At 38.2% G+C, this 21,711-nt stretch overlaps 1 protein-coding gene across 1 annotated transcript; it reads left to right on the top strand.

The window, feature by feature from the left end:
- The first annotated feature begins 17,268 nt into the window (after nucleotides 1–17,268).
- NEUROD6 (neuronal differentiation 6) lies at nucleotides 17,269–18,282 on the top strand. The gene has a single exon (XM_069005863.1). The coding sequence runs from the start codon at nucleotides 17,269–17,271 to the stop codon at nucleotides 18,280–18,282; it is 1,014 nt and encodes a 337-aa protein (XP_068861964.1).
- Nucleotides 18,283–21,711: the final 3,429 nt, after the last annotated feature.

Raw genomic sequence — 21,711 nt, 5'->3', positions numbered from 1 at the left:
TTTTTCTTTTTCTTTTTCTTTTTCTTTTTCTTTTTCTTTTTCTTTTTCTTTTTCTTTTTCTTTTTTTCTTTTTTTTCTTTTTCTTTTTCTTTTTCTTTTTCTTTTTCTTTTTTCCTTTTTTCTTTTTCTTTTTCTTTTTCTTTTTCTTTTTCTTTTTCTTTTTCTTTTTCTTTTTCTTTTTCTTTTTCTTTTTCTTTTTTCTTTTTTCTTTTTTCTTTTTTCTTTTTCTTCTAACCACAATGTTAATAAAAGTTTCATCATTATAATCTATGTTTATGCCCTTTCACTTTCTTCTGGCTGATATTCATTCTCTTGTCAGGACTGTAAAATCAAGACATTTCTTAACATATAGAACAGTAAGACCCATTTGGTATCCAAGATGAAACCCAGATGAGTGTTAAGATTGACAGTGTTTTCACCCTTGTAATTAGTTATTCACACAAATGGGGGTTTAGTTTGCACTTATGCTTGGAACATGGCACCTCTTCATACAGAGAGCATCATTCACGTGTTAACATTTTCACTTTTGTTTTTTGTTGGCAAGTAAACCAGCATACTTACTATTGAGTTCTGTTAGATGTATATTTTGCTTATACTTTTCACTGTTTATTAGTATTCTATTCAAAAATAATTTAATGTGAGCAAAGCATGAACAAGAACTGTGTGATGCTCCTCTCCTTTGCCCTGCTCTGGAGGAGGACCTCACCTGCCTAAAGCCACTCTGCTGCTTCCAAGTGAATAATTTCCATAGACACAGTGCTGGGGCACTGCTTTCCAATGTCTTTTTCTTTAACTGTAAAAGACCCCCCTCCTTCTCTTGCTGAGGGAAGGATGGGTGGCCTCAGTACAACAGAATATGTACCACGCTGCTGAGCTTATTTGCCGTCTTTTTCTTGGTTGCGTACTGACTCAGTAATGTCTGGAGGAAGGGCACAGAACTAGGAAGCCTTATGGCATTACAGCAACAGTTGCCAGAAATTCATCAAGGATTTTGATGGGTTCTGAACAAGTCTGTTCATTCTAAATTGAGGAATAAAAGACTCAGTGATAGAAGAAAAGGCAAAGGGATGGCTAAAACATCTCTGTTTTGCTAGAACTGAGATGTGACTGATTTGCTCATACACACTAAGGGTTTAAACAGAAAAAACCCCAAAATTAACCATCCTAAATGGACTCAGTATGACTCAGTATGGCTCAATATGTACTCAGGCTAGACAACACACCACCACAAGAAGTGGATTTCCAAAATGTATGTTTGGAAAAAGGAATTGATATGCGTATCAGAGTTACCATATTTAATTATAGTAATGCTTTTGGGTCATGCTTCAGGGCTCTCAAAATTCGTCAGCTGTTAGAGAACAGGCTGAGATTTCATAAGAGTAATCTCTTTTTAGCCTTCATGTACAGACTTTAGGGGTCTCTCTTCATCAAAGGCTAATTCTAAAAAATATATATGAGATAAGAATGATCTTAGGTCTAAACAAACACCAAAAATTACTATGTTTTCAGTTGTGCACTATAGGTTTACATGGTCCTTCATCTTATGGGAATGAATGGCTCTTGGAAGTTCAGTTAGTCTCTTTTCTAATTCCTTATAAGGCTAGAATGCAAATGAAATGAAAAAGAGGTTAAGGAAATTTTTATCACTCAAGTGATCAAGCAATAGAGGTAGCATAATACCTCTATTGTCTTTTGTACCCTACAAATTAATTAATATTGTTTCTCTTTAGAAACAACTGGATCCACAATGGACAAGAGGACAACTATCAGGCTAAATTAACATAAAGATCACATATAAAATCATTGGGGGAAAAAGGGAGAATAGACTAATGGTGGAGAAAAGAGAAGCCCTAAAGGCAAACAATAGAATTAATAAGTATGGTAAATGCAAACCACCTAAGCAAAAAATAAAAATAATGATTGGGGAAATAACAGTGAAATAGGAAAATCATTTTTCTGTACTGAAGCTCCATGTCCTCAGCTCTTTGCCTTCAGGAACTCCAAGCACAAGGATGGCTTTTCACCCAAGTAATAGGATATCCAAATTGAGACTACTGTTCATCTCTCTTACAGGAGTAGAGTGCTGCTTTCCTCTCTCTCCCACATTGATGCAATACCATCACCACAGCTCAGAGAGGGCATCTGTACGAGGCACCACACTTGGGACCAGGTCAGGGTGATGCCTTAGGTTTTAACTTTCATATTTTTCAAATCCTGTACTGCCTAGTGTGCAACTCTGAAGTTTCTTGTAGCTTGCTAATTTCTGCTCTCTCATGCTAGGTAGACATAACAAAGCCTCTCCGGGCCTGCTCTCCAAGAACACTCAGACCATCCTAGGCCCAAAAATATAAACCAAAAGCCTCTAAACGGGGGGCAAGCTTGGGGAAATTACATCATTAACTGAAGCTTTAATTCAATAATTAACCCTGATATGCAAATGAACCAAACCTATAAAGGTGTGAAGAACTCATGACCTGCCGTCCATCTTGAGGTCCATCTTGGCTGTAGCTTCTGGCTCCCCAGGGTGTACCTTTGAAGGCCCTTCAAATAAATACCTACCTTTATTCCCTTATTCCTGTCTAGTTTCTGGTTTTTTAGGTGGCCACTTCAGGCATCAGTGGAATATTAAGATGTATAGCTATGGGGCAGTCCAGGTCTGGGACACTGTGGTTTACAGCTGCCCAAGGCAGCAGCAAGAAGCATCTCTAACACAAATCAAGTTGTGAAGAAATTCAGTGCTTCAGGGACAGGTGTGCAGGTCACTAGTGCAGGTCAGAAAAGTGAAACTAAACCACCACTCCCTATTGAAGAGAAAAAGGTCTGGGTTCCTCTTTTTTTTTTGTATTTCAAAGTTCTTTGCTCACCTTGTTGGGGGATACCTCACTGTACCACACTGAGGCAGAAACAATAAACTTGTGATGTAACCGGTTAAAATGAAGTTGTGGCTGCAAAGTATCTTGAAACAGTTAGGAAAAATGAAATTAGAGAGTACTTCCAGTGAGTTATCACAAAAAATTCCATGTTTGCTTTCAATCCCATCCATGATGAAGTGTTGAAGTATTTTGTTGGTATACTCCCTCACAGTATTTTCAACAGAAAAACTGCATTTAAATTTCAGAAGCTGACCGTTTCCTGCTTTGATATACAGAGTACGGAGGAACAGATCATTACCAGACACTTAAAAGAGAGAAATGCCTATTTAGTGAAAAGCTGAAAGAAAATACTGACTTTCAGTTAATTTTTTTTCATCAGTTAATTTCTTTTAAAATACCTTAATTATTTCTCTTTTTCGGCACTTTACTTATTCAGAATCAAATGATTCTGAATCTGATTTACTTTATGCAGTAACACAATAGGAACTATGAAGGTTAGTTTGTAGCTGATCCTTAAATCACTTTTCCTATATAAAGCATGTAGATTCACACCTTTTCTTCTGTAAGAGCAAAGACACATTTGTCATATTTGACACTAGCTTTGCATAAACAAAGGTTAAATAAAGCATTAGCACACAAGATTTGATCAAGGCAAAGGTTTTTTGACCATACATCTACAATTTAAACATCTGACTTACATGAAAACGAATTATTCAGTTTCTCTGGAATAGAAGAGGAAGCACAGTTAGGTGTAGTTTGATTTTATCAGACTGTGAACTGGCTGTGGTGTAAATTGAGAAATACTTGAGCTATATTGGGCTGGAGAGGAACAGAAAAATGTTCATGCTGTGCTGCATTACCTGCATGTGCTCCATAGACAGCAGTATTACTGACCTTTTATTTTTCTTCCCTGCCCTTTGTCTATCCTCTTCTAGCTCACACCACCATTGCCCCAGATAAATAGTCATCAGTACCATCACTCTTGCCTCAATCTATCTTTGGTAAGATATTTGAGAAGGTAATCAGCCCAGCTGGAGAAAACATAGAAGTTGAAAATATATTTGTGCTTAGAAAATAGAAACATAACATTTATACTTGGGACTTGAACATGCCGGGCTCTCAAGTGCTTCTCTAACTGCCTGAGCACCTTTTTTCTAATCACTTGTAAATATAATCATTTGCAGATATAAATTTGGTTATGTGCATGTAGTAGCAGTGTGCATGGAATTCACAGTAATATTCACAGCATTCACCTCTGGGAAGTGATCCCTTATGGTTTCAGTCAGGAACGTATGTTTTAAGTACATAGTCAGAATAGAGATTTTGTTATTTTCCTTTTAAGGTTGAAAAAGAAAATTGTTTCCTTCCATGATCATCTCAGAATTTAGAATTAGGTCAATGGGACGGGCACATGTGCAGACACTGAAAGTTGCTGAGCTCTCAGTGTATTTCTCATTGTACATCTCACTCACCATGGGAACTTGAGTGATAGCCCCTCTGTCTATAAAACACTCCCTGAGCCAGCAGGCACTGAAGATACATTTCAGTTCATACAATGCTGTAATATCTTTGTTTGCCATGTGCTGTAAGAAGCGCAAGGTAACTTTCATAAGTACGGAAAGTAAAATAAAGTAGATTTCTCTTGCACAACTCAAATGCAAATCCATGGTGCTTTGAGTATTTTTTCCAGCTGCAGATGGAATTTCACCATTTTAATAGTTTTTATTCCATAATGCTACTTTTGTGCATAAACAGTCATTAACTTTTCATCAGTGTCTTCATGGATTAAACAGTCCCTAAGTACACAATGACAGCACGGATCATTATGGACCCTTATCATTTAAAATGGAAGAGAATGAAGGTTGTGTGTGTGTGAATACATCTCCTTACTCCCTCTCTTTCACAAACTGTAAGGTTTAATAGCAGTTAACACTAGACCACAGCACTTCTAAATAATGATAGCCTTGCCAATTCTAACTGGTATTCCAATTAGTCTGACAATTTTACTAATTAAGAACATTAAACTTTTAAAGAAAGGCTATCTTTTTTGTGTTGTGTTTGGCAAAATGGAATTGAGGGTATAAGGAAGCCTGAATCTCTAGTTCCAAGAATTGCTGATGATTAAAGGAAAAAAAATATTTGGGGAGCATGTAGAAACATTTAGATATGGTAGTTAAATAAGAGCATAGGCTATCTGAATTGTAGAATTCAGAATATTGTAAATGATAGAGAAATTGTTTAAAAAGTGAAAACTGCAAATCCACGATACATGGCTGAAAGAGGTTTGCCTATTGGAAATAATGATTTAAGCCAGGTGCTATAGGGATTTCAGTAAATTAGGCAAACTGAGACATTCCTTTGTTTGAAGAAAGATCACTTTTCTAAATTTTATTTCCTTCAGATATGAAACAAAAGAAAAGAAAAAAAGTATGTTCCACAATGTAAATTTTTTCAGTGAATATTTATTTCAAATCAATTTTTTTAAAAAATTGCTCTGGTTTTTATTTTACATATTATATGCAATTTTCAAAAGAAGCATCCTTTCAAATCTCTTTGAAGTGACTTAAAGATCTTACTTTTCCTAAGTACCTTATTCTCAGAATGAAATTTCATTACAGTGCACTTAAAACACAAAGTTTTTTGCCAAAAAATAAACACATTCTTCTGAAAGAAAATAATTTTTTTTGCCCCTTTATGTTACAAGGTCAAACTGCAAATATTTCTTCATAATCAAGATTTTTGTTTCTGTGGGAGTAAGAGCATTTGCACAGAGTCTCTGCAAAAAATTCTTATTGTTAACTTGTGCCACAAGAACCAAATGAATTACAGACTGCATGCAAAGCAATATTTACTCCAAAGCCCACCAACCTGAGCATCACAGATTTCATTCTTCCAGCACCCAGTCTTCAAGACATAGTGCAGAAACTATGAATCTCTCAGGATTTGGTCTCATGCCATAATGCCAAGTATATTTCCTATGTTGCCTCACCAAATCATTACTGCATTGCCTGTATTCACACTGTTTAAGGATTTTGAGATACTGGGAGAGATGGCTATTCTAGTCACCATCTGTTGACATCAGCTGTCTTCAAAATTCATAGCAAAGTACCCTTTTGAGAGAAATTTTACCTAGACGGCTTTACATAGCAAGATGTCTTATAGGTCCAAACGCAGAATCCAGACACCAGCATGCCTCTCTAGGCAGAAAGCACACTTCAACCCAAGTCACACATAAAATTCCTGAACACAAGAACGAAACCCTGAACATACCATAGCACAGTCTTCAGAATGCATGCCTTTGAACAATTTGTTAAGTGCAATTTTTTTTCTCTCATGGACACACTGCAGTAATAAGACTTGAACTCCTATACATATTTCTCAAAAAATAGCAACTGAATTAAAGATGATCAGAAAGAAACTAAAATAAAGACAGATACATGAGATACATTTTGTCTAACACTGTGAAAAATAACATGGGAAGAAAAAAGGATTTCTAACTTGCAAAAATATATGCAAATTCAGTACTGTTTCTGCTGAATGTTTCAGCATTTTGCAAACTATGCCCTGTATGAACTTTTGCCAGCACTTCAAGAGCTTAAAGAGACAGGGTCACAATAAGGCCACACGAGCCAGGTAGAAAGCTAACATGGCAACTAGCACAACAGAGGGGAAACACAAGCAGGATTCAGGCTCAGCAAGCCACACTGCCTTCTTAGGAAAGGGATTTTGCCCTGAAAAGAAGGCTTTTTGCCAAACTTCTAGGTGCTTTCTGGCCATGGTTGTTTTAAACTATTTGGAGATTCAAACTAGTCCTCAGCCAGCCAAAGGACTGAACTGAAAACTTCCGGCTACCAAAAGACACGCAATTTCCTTTGCACATCCTGTTAGATGAGACCAATTGACAGAGTGGTTACCTTCAAAACCAACACTGTGCTCAAACTGTGGCATTGATTTTCCTGATGACTGGTGGACAAGGAAGCTGGCAAGCTGTAGGGTTTACACAACTCCTTAGAGATTGCTCAGACATAAGGGATGTTAATTACAAAAAGTACTATTTACTTCATCTTGTACTTAAGTGCATGATAACCTCACCTCTCTTTACAGCAGATCACAACTTCATGTTGATTTTGGAAAACTTGATTGACTATTTAGACAATGCTGGTTTTGAGAAGGAGTCCACATATTTTATAAAAAACCTCTATTCAGGTGTAAGCAAAATCTTGACTCTTGACTCTACTTCTTTAATTGTATACTTGAATAGGAGAGAATCAAATTTGTTAGGTTAAGAATCTAAGAAAATTACATCTTACAACACCAGTGTATCTGCTTGTTCAGCAAATTTGGTGAAAAACACATTAAAATGGGTTTTTATAAAGATGAAAAACATCGGTTACTCTGAAAGTAGATCTACAGCTAGAAGTAATAGAATTGTTCACTTATCACTGAAATACTTGTTCTTTAAACATCCGTTTTTCCAAAATTATTTTGGAAAAATATAATTACAGCCCTATCTGAATTCAGCACCATTTTACAGCTGAGATGAAATTAGCTGTGCCTTTCACTTTCTCAGAAGCTTGGGGATAGAATCCAGAAAATAGTTTTATAAATTCCTGTTCTATTTGCAGTCAAATTCCACCACCAAATCTCCTGGACTGTCAGGGGAAAATTGATCCTGTGGGTAAAAGACCTCAGATGTTTGAGCTTGTCTCGAGGTAAAATTAGATGATCAAGATCCTTTAAACTATATAGCTGTCCACTTTTCACTGCTTTCAAATCAGTGAAAGATGCATATGGTTTTGTGTAACAAGAAAAAGCAGAAAGGCTATGATTCAGTAACTGTATACATCATCTAATCTCTCTGAAAAATAATTTCTGGTGTGTTTATCAAATAGACATTGGACTTCTCATTACTCCAAACACTTGCATTGAGCATTTTAAAACAGTGGAAAAAGTTCAGGATTAATGCTGTAAGAGCCTTATGCCTCCCTTTTCCTCCTAGAAAGTAGTATTTCCCTGCTTCATTCCTATAAACATTTCATTCTGGCACTAGCTTTGGTTTTCTTATTTTGCTTTTTGGGTTTTTAATCCAAAATTACCTTTTTTTTGTCAATAAGAAAAGATCCATAGTAAGGTTTCTAAGTACATGCATTATCACATGTTGCAGATGCTGTTTGGCAATCATGGATGCTAGGAGTAGTCAAAAGTGTAACACAGATTTGAGAAAAGTAAGGGAGGCCATACTTCATTAACAGCTTGGGATGCCTGATTGCACAGCTTTTCTGCTTTTTGAATGAAAATTTACTTATCTTAGTCAGATCAGTATCTCAGGAAAAGTCCTGTCCAAAAAAGGTTATAAATTCAGATAATAAAAGGCAAACCAAAAGGAGCATATATTTCCATTACAGTAAGCCTGAGTCATCCTGCTCAACATTTCATATTCTTTCCTAAAAACAAGCACCTCTGCTGAGCTGTTATGAAACTACTTGCATACTTGTGTGTAGAGAGAATGGCAGTTGTAGCTTTGGCATTTAGTTCTGGCAGCTACTTGCCTTCTCACCTTTAATAATGTGCATTCAAAATAGGCTTAAGTTTGGGGTTTTTTACTTTTGTTTATTTATTTTCCTAAGGCGTCCATGCATATAAGAAGAAGGAAATTATCATTCCTACATAGGACCTTACAGCCCACCTGGACTTCCTACATAGGACTTTACAGCCCACCCGGACTTAGTGAAGTTTCATGGGGCTAAAGAAGTCACTTCTCTAGCCTGAGGGCTTTCTCCCTGCTGAGTTTCAAAGGTCTGCTGCAAATAATGAAAGTGTCAGACTTTCTTATAAAGTTTGCAAGGACCATTGACAAAGTTGCCCTTACAAAGCATCCTATAATTTCCTGGGAGGGAACTGTCCAACAGAAGCTAATGTTTCTCTTAGGTTTTATTTTACACTTCTGTCAAGTCATCATTCATTTAACGTCTTGGTTTCCTTGCATTTTAAGTTCCAATTACTAGAGAGATGCCTCTACCCGAATTAAGGTGCAAATGAGACCATATGTCAAAGTCAATACTACAGATTTTATTTAACAGTAAATGTGAGAGAGAGAGAAAGAAATAGGAAAGGGGGAGAGGAGTTGGAGAGGAGAAAGAGAGTGAGAGAGAAGGATAGTCACCACCTTGTGGATCCAGACCCTGTTGCCCTTCTTCTGGTCTTCTTGGTGAAGGGGCTCCCATGAAAGAAAGTTCAATGCGTTAATATACATTCAGGTATACGTGGGAATGCCCAAGCACCTCCCCCGTGCTGGAGAGGAGAGTTTTACACTGTCTTTTGCAGCACTGAGGATCTGTTGCCACACTGTGTACCATGTGCAGTTGCCTGGTGGAAGGCCTCAGGAGTGTGTCTGTGGGTTATGGCCTCCCCCATTGGAGCTGATTTTCGGGACAGCTGCTGGGTTTGGCTTTCTTTGTGGATACATTCTTCTCCCAAAGCCTTGTTTACTTCTCCTTAGACCTGAGATAATTGGACAATAGTAACACCTTTAACTTATTTGAAATTACCTTCAGGTGTCTTAACTCACAGTCCAAATTCCAGGAATCCAGGAGGCATATTGGGGGTAGGTGGGATAGGTAGAGGGGACAGGTAGTGAGGATGGGTAGGGAGGACAGGTGGGGGTAGGCTTGGGTAGTTGCAGATGAGCAGCTGCTTCTTTATACTGCTTGCTATAGTGAGTGGGCAAAGTCCTTTGGTGATCTTAACAGTATTTAAAGCAATTGTGATCTTTAAGTCTCTTACACTGCATATCGCATTTAATTTATAGAATGCATATATCAAATGTATATATATACACACATATACATATATATGTCTTTAAGTCCTAAGCAAACTGCTCATCTTGTGGCATGTGCTTTCTGTAAGGCTGCTCTGCTCTTCTGTGTCAGTGTTGTAGCCATGTTCTCAGAGTTCCCACCACTTCCTGGAGAGGCTTTGCCCCAGATTGACCACACCATGTAGAGTGCAGCATGTCATCACTCTGTGTGGGATGGATAACCCTGTCACAGGGAGAAGATTGCAGAAAGGGAGAAAAAAATATTTGGAACATCTACGCAGGTGGTCTATGGTGGCTATCTCATCAGGCACATCTTGCTGAGGGAGATTTGCACTGGGGAGAGGAAAGCAGCCCATTAGCTGTAGAGACATTGCAAGCAAGTCTTTGGGAAAAAAAGCATACACCATAGCTCTGGGGTCTCCTTGGGGAAGGGGAAGCAGTGCAGGTCTCCCCTGGGGTCACACACACCCACAGTATTGATGCCTAAAGATTTTAGCTTGTTATATATTTTTCACATATTTGCAACTTTGTAGACTGTTAATACATAGTTATATAGCTCCTGGTATTTTTCCTACCCTTTCTCTTAGATATTAGAATAATAAGTTAACCCTTCTAATGCATACTTGGAATTCTGTTTAGTCGTATCCTTAAGAAGAAGAAGCCTGATAAAGACATTTTGTTTTCCACTAGAATTTAGAAGACATAACAAGAAATGGGACAAAGAAGCCCTGGAACAACTCTAGTGGGGCAGAAGCCAGGGGAAATTACCTAACCAACTGCTCTTCTAATTGGATAATATTTATTAAATATGCAATTTGTTAAACGTATAAAAATTGTAGAAATCTGATGCCGGATGTGTCCCTGACAACAGGGGCACCTGGAAGCTTTCAATAAAGATCTGCTTTTTATCTCACTATTTTAACACTGTTGCAAGTTTTGTTTTATTTGATTTTAGGCAACACTTTGTCTCCTAAAAGAGACTGGATGCAAGGTCCATGAAAAAACGTGCTTTGGTGGGAGCAGAGATTCTCAAAATGGAACAACAGAGGAAGCACACCTATGAATCGCTGTGGGCATCAGCAGAAGAAAAGGAAGAAAATCATCATCACTGACTAATTGTTTGACAGAGATTGCCATTAAAGAATGAATGGTGATGAGCAGTGTCCTAGAGCCAAGTGTCCCTGCAGCAACTTCTAAATGTTTACAAACTTGCTGATCTCAGACCATCCTGAATGTAGGGTAGCAGATAGTGTGACAACTCCAGTCACCAAGTATGAATGAAAAAAACCATTTTTCAGATGTACCATAGGGGTCCTTCACACCACAAAGCAATAGCAATGATCTTAACGCCCTGCAGTTTTAAGAAGTGACACAGCTACATGACTAGAATATTTTACCCCAGGGAGAGAAGTACCTTAAATCCCATATTCTTGTAAGGTACAAATCACCTCTTGATCTGACACTAAAACTTTCAGGCTATATTGTGCCTTTATTATCTATGTGAAAGGTATTTTACTGATTAAAAAGAAATAAAAGTATTTTTCATTTTAAGATTATTTGGTTTCACCATCTCTCAACTCCTTTGTATTAGTGTGAACCAGGAGTAACTAAAAATTAATAACATTACCCCAAATGTATGTTGTATCTACATGAGACCTATTCTAGTCATGTGTTTCAGAAATCTTAGAGTAATTTCTGGTCACAAACTATTTTTTGGTTAACCATAAGCAATTACAGTTAGCGACCATTTTCAGATTCTACATTCATGTTTTACTCAAATAATTCCCATTAAAATAGAGTAACTAACCCCTTTACAACTCTTTCCTATTTGTGTTTAACAGCCTATTCAAAGCATGACACTAAGGATGTCTGATAAGAGCAAGAAGTACATCCTTATTAAAGGGGTCTTAATGCAAAACACTTATATTTTGCCACATTAGCAGATGGGTTAAAAATTATATTTTCAGACTGAACCAAATCCTCTTGAGCTAATGTAGGTTATTTTTCTGAAGGCAGGGGTCCTTATTGGTGTCTTCTGATCTGTCCTGGGAGAAGGACATATACTGTCTTATCACTGGTGGAAGAGTGCTTAGTCAACTTGATGGGAATAGCAAGTTCCCCTCATAAAGAAGTCCACAGTCCACAGCAGCATACTGGGGACATGGATAGGCAGAAGAGGGACAGGTTTTCACAGACGGAGCGACACATCACTTTGGTCCCATGGTGTGCTAGCTGTACACAGGATAGGCAGCTGGCATGCAACATGCGTACAACACATTGCTCTGGTTCTTTCCCCAGCAGCTCCTTTTGTGGAGAAACAGTCTAGCCTTCACCAGAAAGCCCCAATTCTGACCAGCCTGAAACTCACTGAGGCTGGCAGATCAAGGTCCCTGCCCAAGATACTATTCTCTTTTGACTATTTTTGTAAAACAATATAATTTAAATAAATAAATAAACCACAAACCCCAAAACAAACAAACCCCAAATCAACCAACCAACCAAAACCCCAAAAGCAGACACAGAACTCCTGCCAAACAGGTGTTCCCAGCTCCTCCTTAGCATTAAACTCAGCAGGAGACTGGAGTCACTGTTTTCTACACTCTTACCCATGTATTTGTCCCTTGTGGTCTGACTTTGCAATTTAGGATGCATCAGAAGTACATTTTCCCCCAGTCTCACTCCCAAGGCAGCAATTGCTCTGGTGTTTGGGCTGTGCATGTGGGTGCTATGGCAGGAAGGCAAACTCATGTCAGGTCATGAGTGTGGAAGAGGGAGTTTGGCATCGCGTGATTGTTGCTGTGTCTACATTACAGTGACGTCTAGTGTGTAAGTTAGAAAGATGAGGAAACAAATAAAAGAAAAATATTTAGCTGTCTTCCCCTTCTCAACAATTCTGCTGCCCATGAGGTCCCATTGCTCCCAGTGAATGAGCAAGATTATGACACTTTGAAATGTTCCTGAGTTCCTTAATTTGATGTAGTTTTCCTATTTCAGCAAGACGGGGAGGTATGGGCATGTTAGGAGATGGTGGGAGAGGATGATTTAAAAAATTTTAAAAAAAACAAAAGAAAAGGGAGAGAGAGAAAAAGAAAGAGTAAGACATTCGCCGGGACTCCGATGATAGCATATTGAACTTACTTGAAGGACTCCCACTGAATGCAGTGCAGTTTGGGTCAGTCCCCCTCATGCACCCTGGAGGTTCTGCAGTCCTTGGGACTCGGTATTATTTCAGCAAATCTATTAATGACTCATTTAAATGAATCTGTAAATGTTTGGTTGTGCTATTATTTATATTTATTAATATTAATGTGTTATTATAACATTGCATTTGAAATAAACTCACTTTTAATTCAAGTGTGGGTAAAGGCAAAAAATTTGTGATACGTGTTCAGTAATGTATTTGGTGCTGTGAAACCGTTCTATAGAGTGCGCTTAAATGTATTTTGTGTATTATTCGCAACATGCATTCACAGTAGACAGCAAAGCAGCAGTTATCGGGTATGCTGTGAATGCACATTAACAGCAGCACCTATTTGCATATCATGGATCCATAATACAAAATGCATAGTAAAATCCTTATGAAAAGTTATTATGCATGCACAGTAGAGGCTTTTTAAACCTTGATATCTCAGCTATTCTGTTTCTCCACTATTTATTTGAAAATATTAAAAAGGTCAAATGATGGACTAGGAATGTGCAAAGCTGTAATATTACTCCTATGGAGGGAATCCTTCAACGCAAACTAATTTATTTTTGGTTTTAGTAGCAGAATAAAAGCTGTTCAAAAATGCACTTGAGTTATTTTAAAAAAATAACCACCTACTTCAACAATAAAAAGGATGGGGAAAATATTTTCATGTATTTTGGATGCTGTGTGATATAACTGAAAATTTTGTTGGTCCTTCCTTAAACATAGAACTATTACAATGTCAACCTTTCCTTCAGTATCTCATAGTATTTTTAGTATGTATTGAAACAGCATTTGGTTATTCAGGACTTTTCATTTTAAGATTATCAGACATTTTATAACACTTTGAATATGGAAAATCCTTGAAAAGGTTGACAACCCTTAGAACCTTTAACAATATAAATCTTAATATATAAATTCCTATTGAGGATAATGGGATTCTAACCTCTCCTTTGTTACGTAGATTGTAATATTTGCAGTAAAAATGTAGCAAATGCTATGAATAGTACAGCACTTGCTGGTTTTGAACAGTTTCCCCTTAAGTTTTAACATCTTTGTCACTTCAAATACATTTTCCTTAAAAACTAAAAACTAAAAAAAAAAAAAAAAAGGCTGAGTTTTGTAAAGAATGAGTGACTTGAATGTCTTACTTCTTTAAAATAAAACAAAAAGCAAAAAAATCCACCAAGTTTGGGGTGAGGTTATTTTTTTAATGAAAGGCTCTAAAATCATTGAGCACATAAATATAGATGTATAAAACTTGGTCTTACCATACACATGTTGTTCTGCACTGCAGTCTTATTTTTTGTTCCTGTCTCTAATCAAAAAAATGCCCAAACATGTTTAAATGAAACTTTGTGGAAAAAAAAAAATGGATCGGGGCTGAGAACATTAATGCCAAGGTTTGGACCAATGTGAATTAAAGCAGATGAATTATAAACCCTTCAAAACCAGGATTTATAATGGAAACACTGACACGGACCTGTAACAATAGCAGCTCTGCCAGGGATTATTTTAATACTAAAAGCATACTCAGTTGCTCATTATTTTAATATAGAGATTATTTAGTTACCAAAAAAAGCAGTGATACACAATAACAATGAAACCATATTTTAAAAAATGTTTCTAAGATGACACATCATTCCCCCTGTAACTCTCTTGATATTGCTTATATGTGACACGCCACTCCTTAAATTAAAAAAAAAAAACACAAACCCCTAACACTGAAGGTGGAGTTTGCCATAAGCTCCATGGCAAGGCTGAGCTAAGAGTCTTTGTCAGCTTCATTTAATAGTGTTTTGCCTGTGGAAAGAGACAAAAGGGTTAAAGGAGGAAGAGCAGGGAGCACAGGAGAGGCAGCTGACAGGAGAAACAAGGGCATGAAGAAAGGAGAAGCTAGGTATGAAAACAGAAGAGCAGGGGGAGATTTTTTGGAGGTTTCCAAAGGGAATAACTCAGTTTTTAAAGAGATACTGGGGAAACATTCACGAAAAGGCCAGGCAGACGGAGAAAATACAGCAGGGGCCAAACCCTTCGAGCATCCTAAGTTACACTTGTGAGCAGGTGCACCCCAGTCACATTGCAACATGCCAGAGAAGGTCAGGGACCAGCGAGCCCTGCCACATGCTTTGGAAAAAAAGGCATGATTTGTTAAATCTTCATGCTGTATGTCCAGATTTCTACAAACACCTCTTTTATTTTGCAATATCAAAAAACACTAAGGGATGTGAGGGAAGGATTTCTTACAGATGGCAGGAGGTTTGCTCCTATTATTCTCTGCTGTGGGGCAACAAGCTGCACTCAAAAACACCCCACACCCCAGCAACATCACATAAATACTACTTTTTGTGACCATGCTATGCGTTATAGCACCAGCATTACTTCCCCATTACTGCTTTCATTTCCTTGCCTTTTCCTTTTTGTCCCTGGGTACCAGGTGCACTGGAAGGACTTGGATCAATACAAGACAGCATTTCTCATATAAACAATACCATATTAACAACCACAGGGCATCTGTACCTGTAGGCAGGGATAGCACCAAATGCTGGCATGTCTATCCATGCAGCTAGACTGCTAAAAAGAAGCAACTACAGTGGAAATGCACCTACTGTATGTGAAATGCTGGTGCAGAATTTTTTTCTTTCCTTTTTTTTTTCTATCAGTCTAACCTTCTGTGTTGATACATGAATGCTGGTACCCACTTAGAGGGATGCCAGATGATCAGTGCAGAATGAAGGTCCCAGGAGAAAGGCTCACGTGGTTTTCTCTGCCCCGTGACGTCACTAGCAGATGGCATGGGTACCAGCTCTGGCAGTTGGCATCAATGTCACTTTTTAGAGATCAATGAGATAGTGCAGATATACACAGATCTAGACTCCAGGAGACGATGCGGCATTCAGACTGAAAAGATTTGGAAGGCAAAAAATGAAAAACTGATTGTTGAATGAAATAAAAAGCTAAGGTAATACAAATAAAGATATATTTCAGTTGGTGTTGGGTGTGCATGCAAGTGTTTAAAGATACAGTAACATTGTCTTGTATTTTATGTATGCTATTTACTGTCTAATAACTCCTAACATTTTATTCTTCTGATGTAATTACAAACTTTCATTGCTTTTATGTAATACTGCAAGTGTGTAGACAATACTGATAGAGTTAGTCTTTGACTGGGGTTTTTGTTTAATTTTGTTCTGTTTAAAAGTCCCTGCATTTGCTTTGCTTGTCTCTTTGAAGTCCATGGGATACAAGCTTTTGCTGCTCCCAAACTGCAAACAAAAGCAAAGTGATTGGGAAAAGGAAATTATTTTTCCATTCCAGGCTGGATTCTGAGCACACGTGCAGGATTACAGTCAGAATCTACAGACTGCTCCTGTCAGCTAAGAGCTGGAGGAAGACATCTGAGCCTCGCAGAACATAAACACTGCTATAGCGTGCAGGGAATTTTTCACCTCCCCCCCCCCCATTGATGGGAAAGAAAAAAAAAAGGAGAAAAGAACAAGAAAAAAGCAAATAAATTGATTCTAACTAAAGAGATAGTATCAATTAGAATTTTTGCTTGAAAAAGGGAAAAAAAAGGTAGGGAGATTTTATTTCCTAACTCTAATCTAAATACACTTAGGGCTAAATAATTCTGATTTTTGTCTTAAAATGAAATAAGTATTATGTGATTTTAATACAAATAATTAGGAAAAATGTTTTGTTTTGAATTATATTACTAGCTGAGTGATTTGGGGGGGTATATTCCATTTTTTTTTCTTCTCGGCCACTGTAACTTACTAAAGTTTAATATCTTGATACATAAAGGAAGAAATGTGGAGGGGAAAAAACACAATTTTGAAGTATAAGTGAAAAAGTGCTTTTAAAATATTTACCATCAGGTAATAGCGATATGGCACTTTTTCAATTTTAAAACTGCACTCGGTCTCCTCATTTTTTCACCCAGGGGAATTTGGATTAATGAAATTTCTGTATTGCTTTATCACATTTTGCATTTCTTTGAATTCCATGATGGTGAGAGTTTGAAGGATTTGTTTAAAAATAAAATAAATGAGCAGGGAGCTAATTGTACATTTAAAATATCGATTTACTCTACATTTATCTGTGAGAAATGTGGCTTTTTAGTTTCAGGGTCATATGTTTCAAGTGATTTTGGAATTCTCAACAGCCATTGTCTTTTAAAAAGTGGGCATTTGCAACTGCCATTTTATTCAAAAAATATAGATTGATCATTTGTACACACACACACACACACATACACTCATATACAGAGAGCTTACGCACAGACACAAGTAAGGTGCATGAGGCTGTCTGTGTGAGTCGGGAAACTTTGGAAATGGAAATATTTAAACATTGTGCTGGCATTCTTTCAGGTAACTTAAGATTATAGAACCATGTTAACACTACCATTTGATGAGTCTGTTGTAATGCCAGAATCCCAGATGTGTAGAAAGTTTCCCAGAGAAAGTGATGACCAAAAGCAAATGAAGAACCCAGAAAGCTTTTCAAAGCAGATCATCCTCCGAGGAAAGAATATTAAAAGATCTCCTGGAGAAGACACAGAAAAAGAAGAGGAGGAGGAAGAGAGAGAAGAGGAGGATGAGAATGGCTTGCCGAGGCGAAGGGGTCTTAGGAAAAAAAAGACGAGCAAGATAAGGATGGAAAGGATTAAATTCAGACGTCAAGAAGCCAATGCTAGAGAGAGGAACCGTATGCACGGCCTTAACGACGCTCTGGACAATTTAAGGAAAGTGGTCCCTTGTTATTCTAAAACACAAAAACTGTCCAAAATAGAAACTTTAAGACTAGCCAAGAACTATATTTGGGCTCTTTCTGAAATACTGCGAATTGGCAAGAGACCCGACCTGCTCACCTTTGTCCAAAACTTGTGCAAGGGTCTGTCTCAGCCAACTACAAACTTGGTGGCGGGATGCCTGCAGCTGAATGCCAGAAGTTTCCTAATGGGCCAGGCAGGTGAAGGCGCCCATCATACCCGCACACCCTACTCCACCTTCTACCCTCCCTACCACAGCCCGGAGCTTGGCACCCCCCCAGGGCATGGGACGCTTGACAACTCTAAGTCCATGAAACCATACAATTACTGCAGCGCTTACGAGTCCTTCTATGAAAGCACTTCCCCTGAGTGCGCCAGCCCACAGTTTGAAGGTCCCTTAAGTCCTCCCCCAATTAACTATAATGGGATATTTTCCCTGAAGCAAGAGGAAAGCTTGGACTATGGCAAAAATTACAATTATGGCATGCATTACTGTGCAGTGCCACCCAGGGGTCCCCTTGGGCAGAGCTCGATGTTCAGGTTGCCTACAGAGAGCCACTTCCCTTATGACTTACATCTGCGCAGCCAGTCTCTCACCATGCAAGATGAATTGAATGCAGTTTTTCATAATTAATGAGAAAATGAAAATAAACAGTGGTCATTCACCTCCCCATCTAATTAAGAGCAAGCAGATGCTTGGGCACTGCATAATTGGCACAATTTTATTTAAAATATTTACTAGTTCCTAAACTGTGTTTCAACTATTGTGAGGATTTTCTGTGTATTAATAAACCCTTTTTCTGATAAGTATTTTTTTTTGTCTGTAATCACTGTGAGAATGTTTGCTCCCAGAGGTTTTCTCCCTCCTTTTTAACTTTTTATTTCTCTATTTGTTTGATTTGTTGAGCAGTGTGTCTGAACAGTATTACTGAAATAAAAGCATACACACTGTGTAAAGTCAATGTCTATTTTGATTGTATAATAATTATACAAATGCATGTTATTGAAATCAGATTAATAAAAATTATGTATTTATAATTGGTAGAAAATATATATTATGTATTCAAGAAGAACTGGATTAAAAATTTTAAGAACTTTAAAGTAATTATACAGAATAGAGATGGGCTTGCAATATGCAGAGGTGAGGGGGCAGCAATATTGAAAGCTATGCAAATTAAAAAAGGCAAATGAACAAAAAAAAATGTTTTTGGTTTGTTGGTTTTTGGTAAGCTAAGGAAAAACAGTGATTGTCATTGACATCATTCAGCCTGACTTTAGAGTGTTGCTGACAGGGGCCACATGATCATATTTAGAAGATGTTGTCAAAAATTTGCCTGAGTTATTTTGACCATATATAATCAGCACTTTTTATTTGTATTATTATGACTTCAGATGTAAAGGTTTGTTAAAAAAATGTATGACTGTGGTTTCTCACTACGTACTTAAAATGCAATTAAAGATAGATGTCTTCACTTTTAAAATACATCTATTAGATGTGATACTGTATTTTGTCGGATACTTATTATTTCACGGTATACAGCTGCCTTTGGTCTTGCCTACACACCTTTCTTCCCAGGAAACCCATAATGCTCAAGTCTGGGGTTGGAAGTCGAGAATTACCAGGGTGAACCTCATGCTATTTTCAGAAGGGTGTATCAGCAATGCAGTAGATTCAAAATACCACATAAATAGCTGTGTGCTAAATGAAACACAGGTTATGGGGAGAAGGTAACTTTATGAAATGCCAAATTTCATACAGGAAAGCGTCCTGAGCTGACACACAGGACACTAGCTGCTCTTACAGCTCTGGCTCATGGGGGAGTGGTAGGAACATGAGAACAATAGGAACTTCAGAGAAAAGGATTTCCTGGACATTGCTAAACTTAGTGTTGACTGAAAACCAGCACCAGTAAACTACAGATGCGTCTGCAACCCACACTAGTTCAGCAGCTGCACAGTCAGAGATCTGCACAGTCCTTGAGCACCTTAAAAGACTTGAGCTTAGCTGAGCCTCAGTTGTTTTCTAACCACCTAGAGCTATTTATCTATAAGCTCATGAGTGATAAAATGAATGAACCGTTGATCTAAAAGCCAACAGTCTTTAAACCTCTGAATGAGCAAAACCTCTTTATTATGATGGATAAATAGCAGCTATCTGACAAGCAAAAGTACTCTGCTCTGAATGAGGAGGGAATACTTTTTTAAAAGCTGTATAAAACGTGCAAATTCTACATGCAAGTTGGAAGCCCCTGGCTGAATCACAGTCTGGGTCACAGTTTGTTAATGACACATCAGTCTCAGAACCTCACTTGAGTACACAGCTGGACAAAGACGGGATGGGCCAATTTCTTCTGATAATTTGACTAATGTCACAAGCAAGGCTTGTTGTAAACAGTCTGCCCTGTCAAACATTGTAGCTCCCTCAGGACAACCACAGCCTGACATTCATCTCTTCTAAGTAAGACCAGGCCTCCCCCAACAGAGAAGGGGAACATGTTCCCAAGTTTGTATCAGGGTCTAAATGCTTTCAAGTTTGCAGAGGTAGAGGAACAGCCATGGGATTTTGTTCAACCAATATCCTCTCTAGGCACAAATATGAGACCAAAATTAAGTCTTTTGGAGCAGAGTCTTGGGCCAAATTTCTGGGGTTTGGCTCAGGATCATCCCGTTTCCTCAGGGTCAAGAACCATAAAAGGTACAGTCAGCCGTTTTCCGCCTTGGATGAAAGGTGATGAAGATGACTGTCATCTCAAAAGCATCCCCAGGTGTTCTGCACTGAATATAGGAGGGATTTGAGAAAAAAGAAGACTCTAAAATAGATTGTGTTTGCTGTTACTCAGAATTAGCTGATATTCAGCAAGGCATGGAAAGGTGATGGGAGAGAGAAGGGGGAAGAAACCAGTCAATGAGGCAAAAGCACGCAGTCTTGGGCACAGATTCATGCACACTGAGAAATAATAATATATAAAAAGGAGCTGTAGGCAAGAGGGCCCAGAAATAGGGGATCATTTTCAGGGGGGGCAAACACCCCCTCACGGAGCAGGGGCAGCAAACTTATCTAACCAATTTTACTAAGAGAAGCCTCTTCTCGGAGGCTGAACGTTCACCTTGCTGCACTGTGGGAGGGTCTTTGCATAAGGTGAGAATGGTGTGAGGAGGTAGCCGTAAAGTCCTGCACCATGAGAAGGAAATGTCTACCACAATACATCCAGCAGGAACCCAAGGGGTGTTCAGTCTTCAGGCTCTGCGACCTGGGGGTCTCCGATTCTGTGGCCCTGTATTAACTCAATAACTCATGGGCCAGTTCCTGTTTCCCCTTCTGGCAGCAGAGACAAAGAGAAAGGGGAAAAATAATTCCTGCCAGTTCAGATCTTTCTTGCTCACTCCACGACAGATGGGGAGGCAGTTTGCAGCCAGATTCCCCCTCTGGTAGCTCAAGGCGAGAACCACGCTTGCTCAGGGCATTGCAAGTTGGAAAGTCACTCCACAATAAATAATGGAACAAGTAATACAAAAATATTGAGATGGCACAAAAAAACTCCCACATTCTCTTTCTGGGAGGGTATGGATTATTTAGACATCTGAAGGTAGGAAATTCCCTTGAGAACAGACTCCCTTGCATACCTTCTTTCATGCACACAACAAACATTTCTCTGCTCCTTTGCTGGCCAGTCACAGAATAAAAAGGTGCTCCAAACTCTGACATGATTTATAAAAGCCTTTGAAGATGCCCTATTTTAGGGAACAAATCTGAGTTCTAATAAAGACCTGGTCCTTTAAAATCTCAGGAATAAAAGCCAATGGGTTTCTTACTCATTATCTCCAGTTTTTGAGGTTTGTCTCCTTTCAACCCCTTCCATACAGCAAAATGATACTGCTCATTTCTGTATGTCTCATTCTCCTCTTAACTGCCTCCAATTTATTGAGAATAGAATTATGTAAAAGACCAACTGCTTCAGAAAAATTAGGTGAGAAATTTCTATTGTTCCGTGTCCTTTAGCACAAAAATATCGAATCCTTCTGTCAGTTTTAGAGATGGGAACCCCAAAGCTAGCAGAAGAAG

This window comes from Aphelocoma coerulescens, chromosome 2, assembly GCF_041296385.1.
Source record: "Aphelocoma coerulescens isolate FSJ_1873_10779 chromosome 2, UR_Acoe_1.0, whole genome shotgun sequence".
Taxonomy (NCBI): Eukaryota; Metazoa; Chordata; class Aves; order Passeriformes; family Corvidae; genus Aphelocoma; species Aphelocoma coerulescens.
Note: the sequence above shows the minus strand (reverse complement) of the source record. Positions and strands in the feature narration are given on the sequence as shown.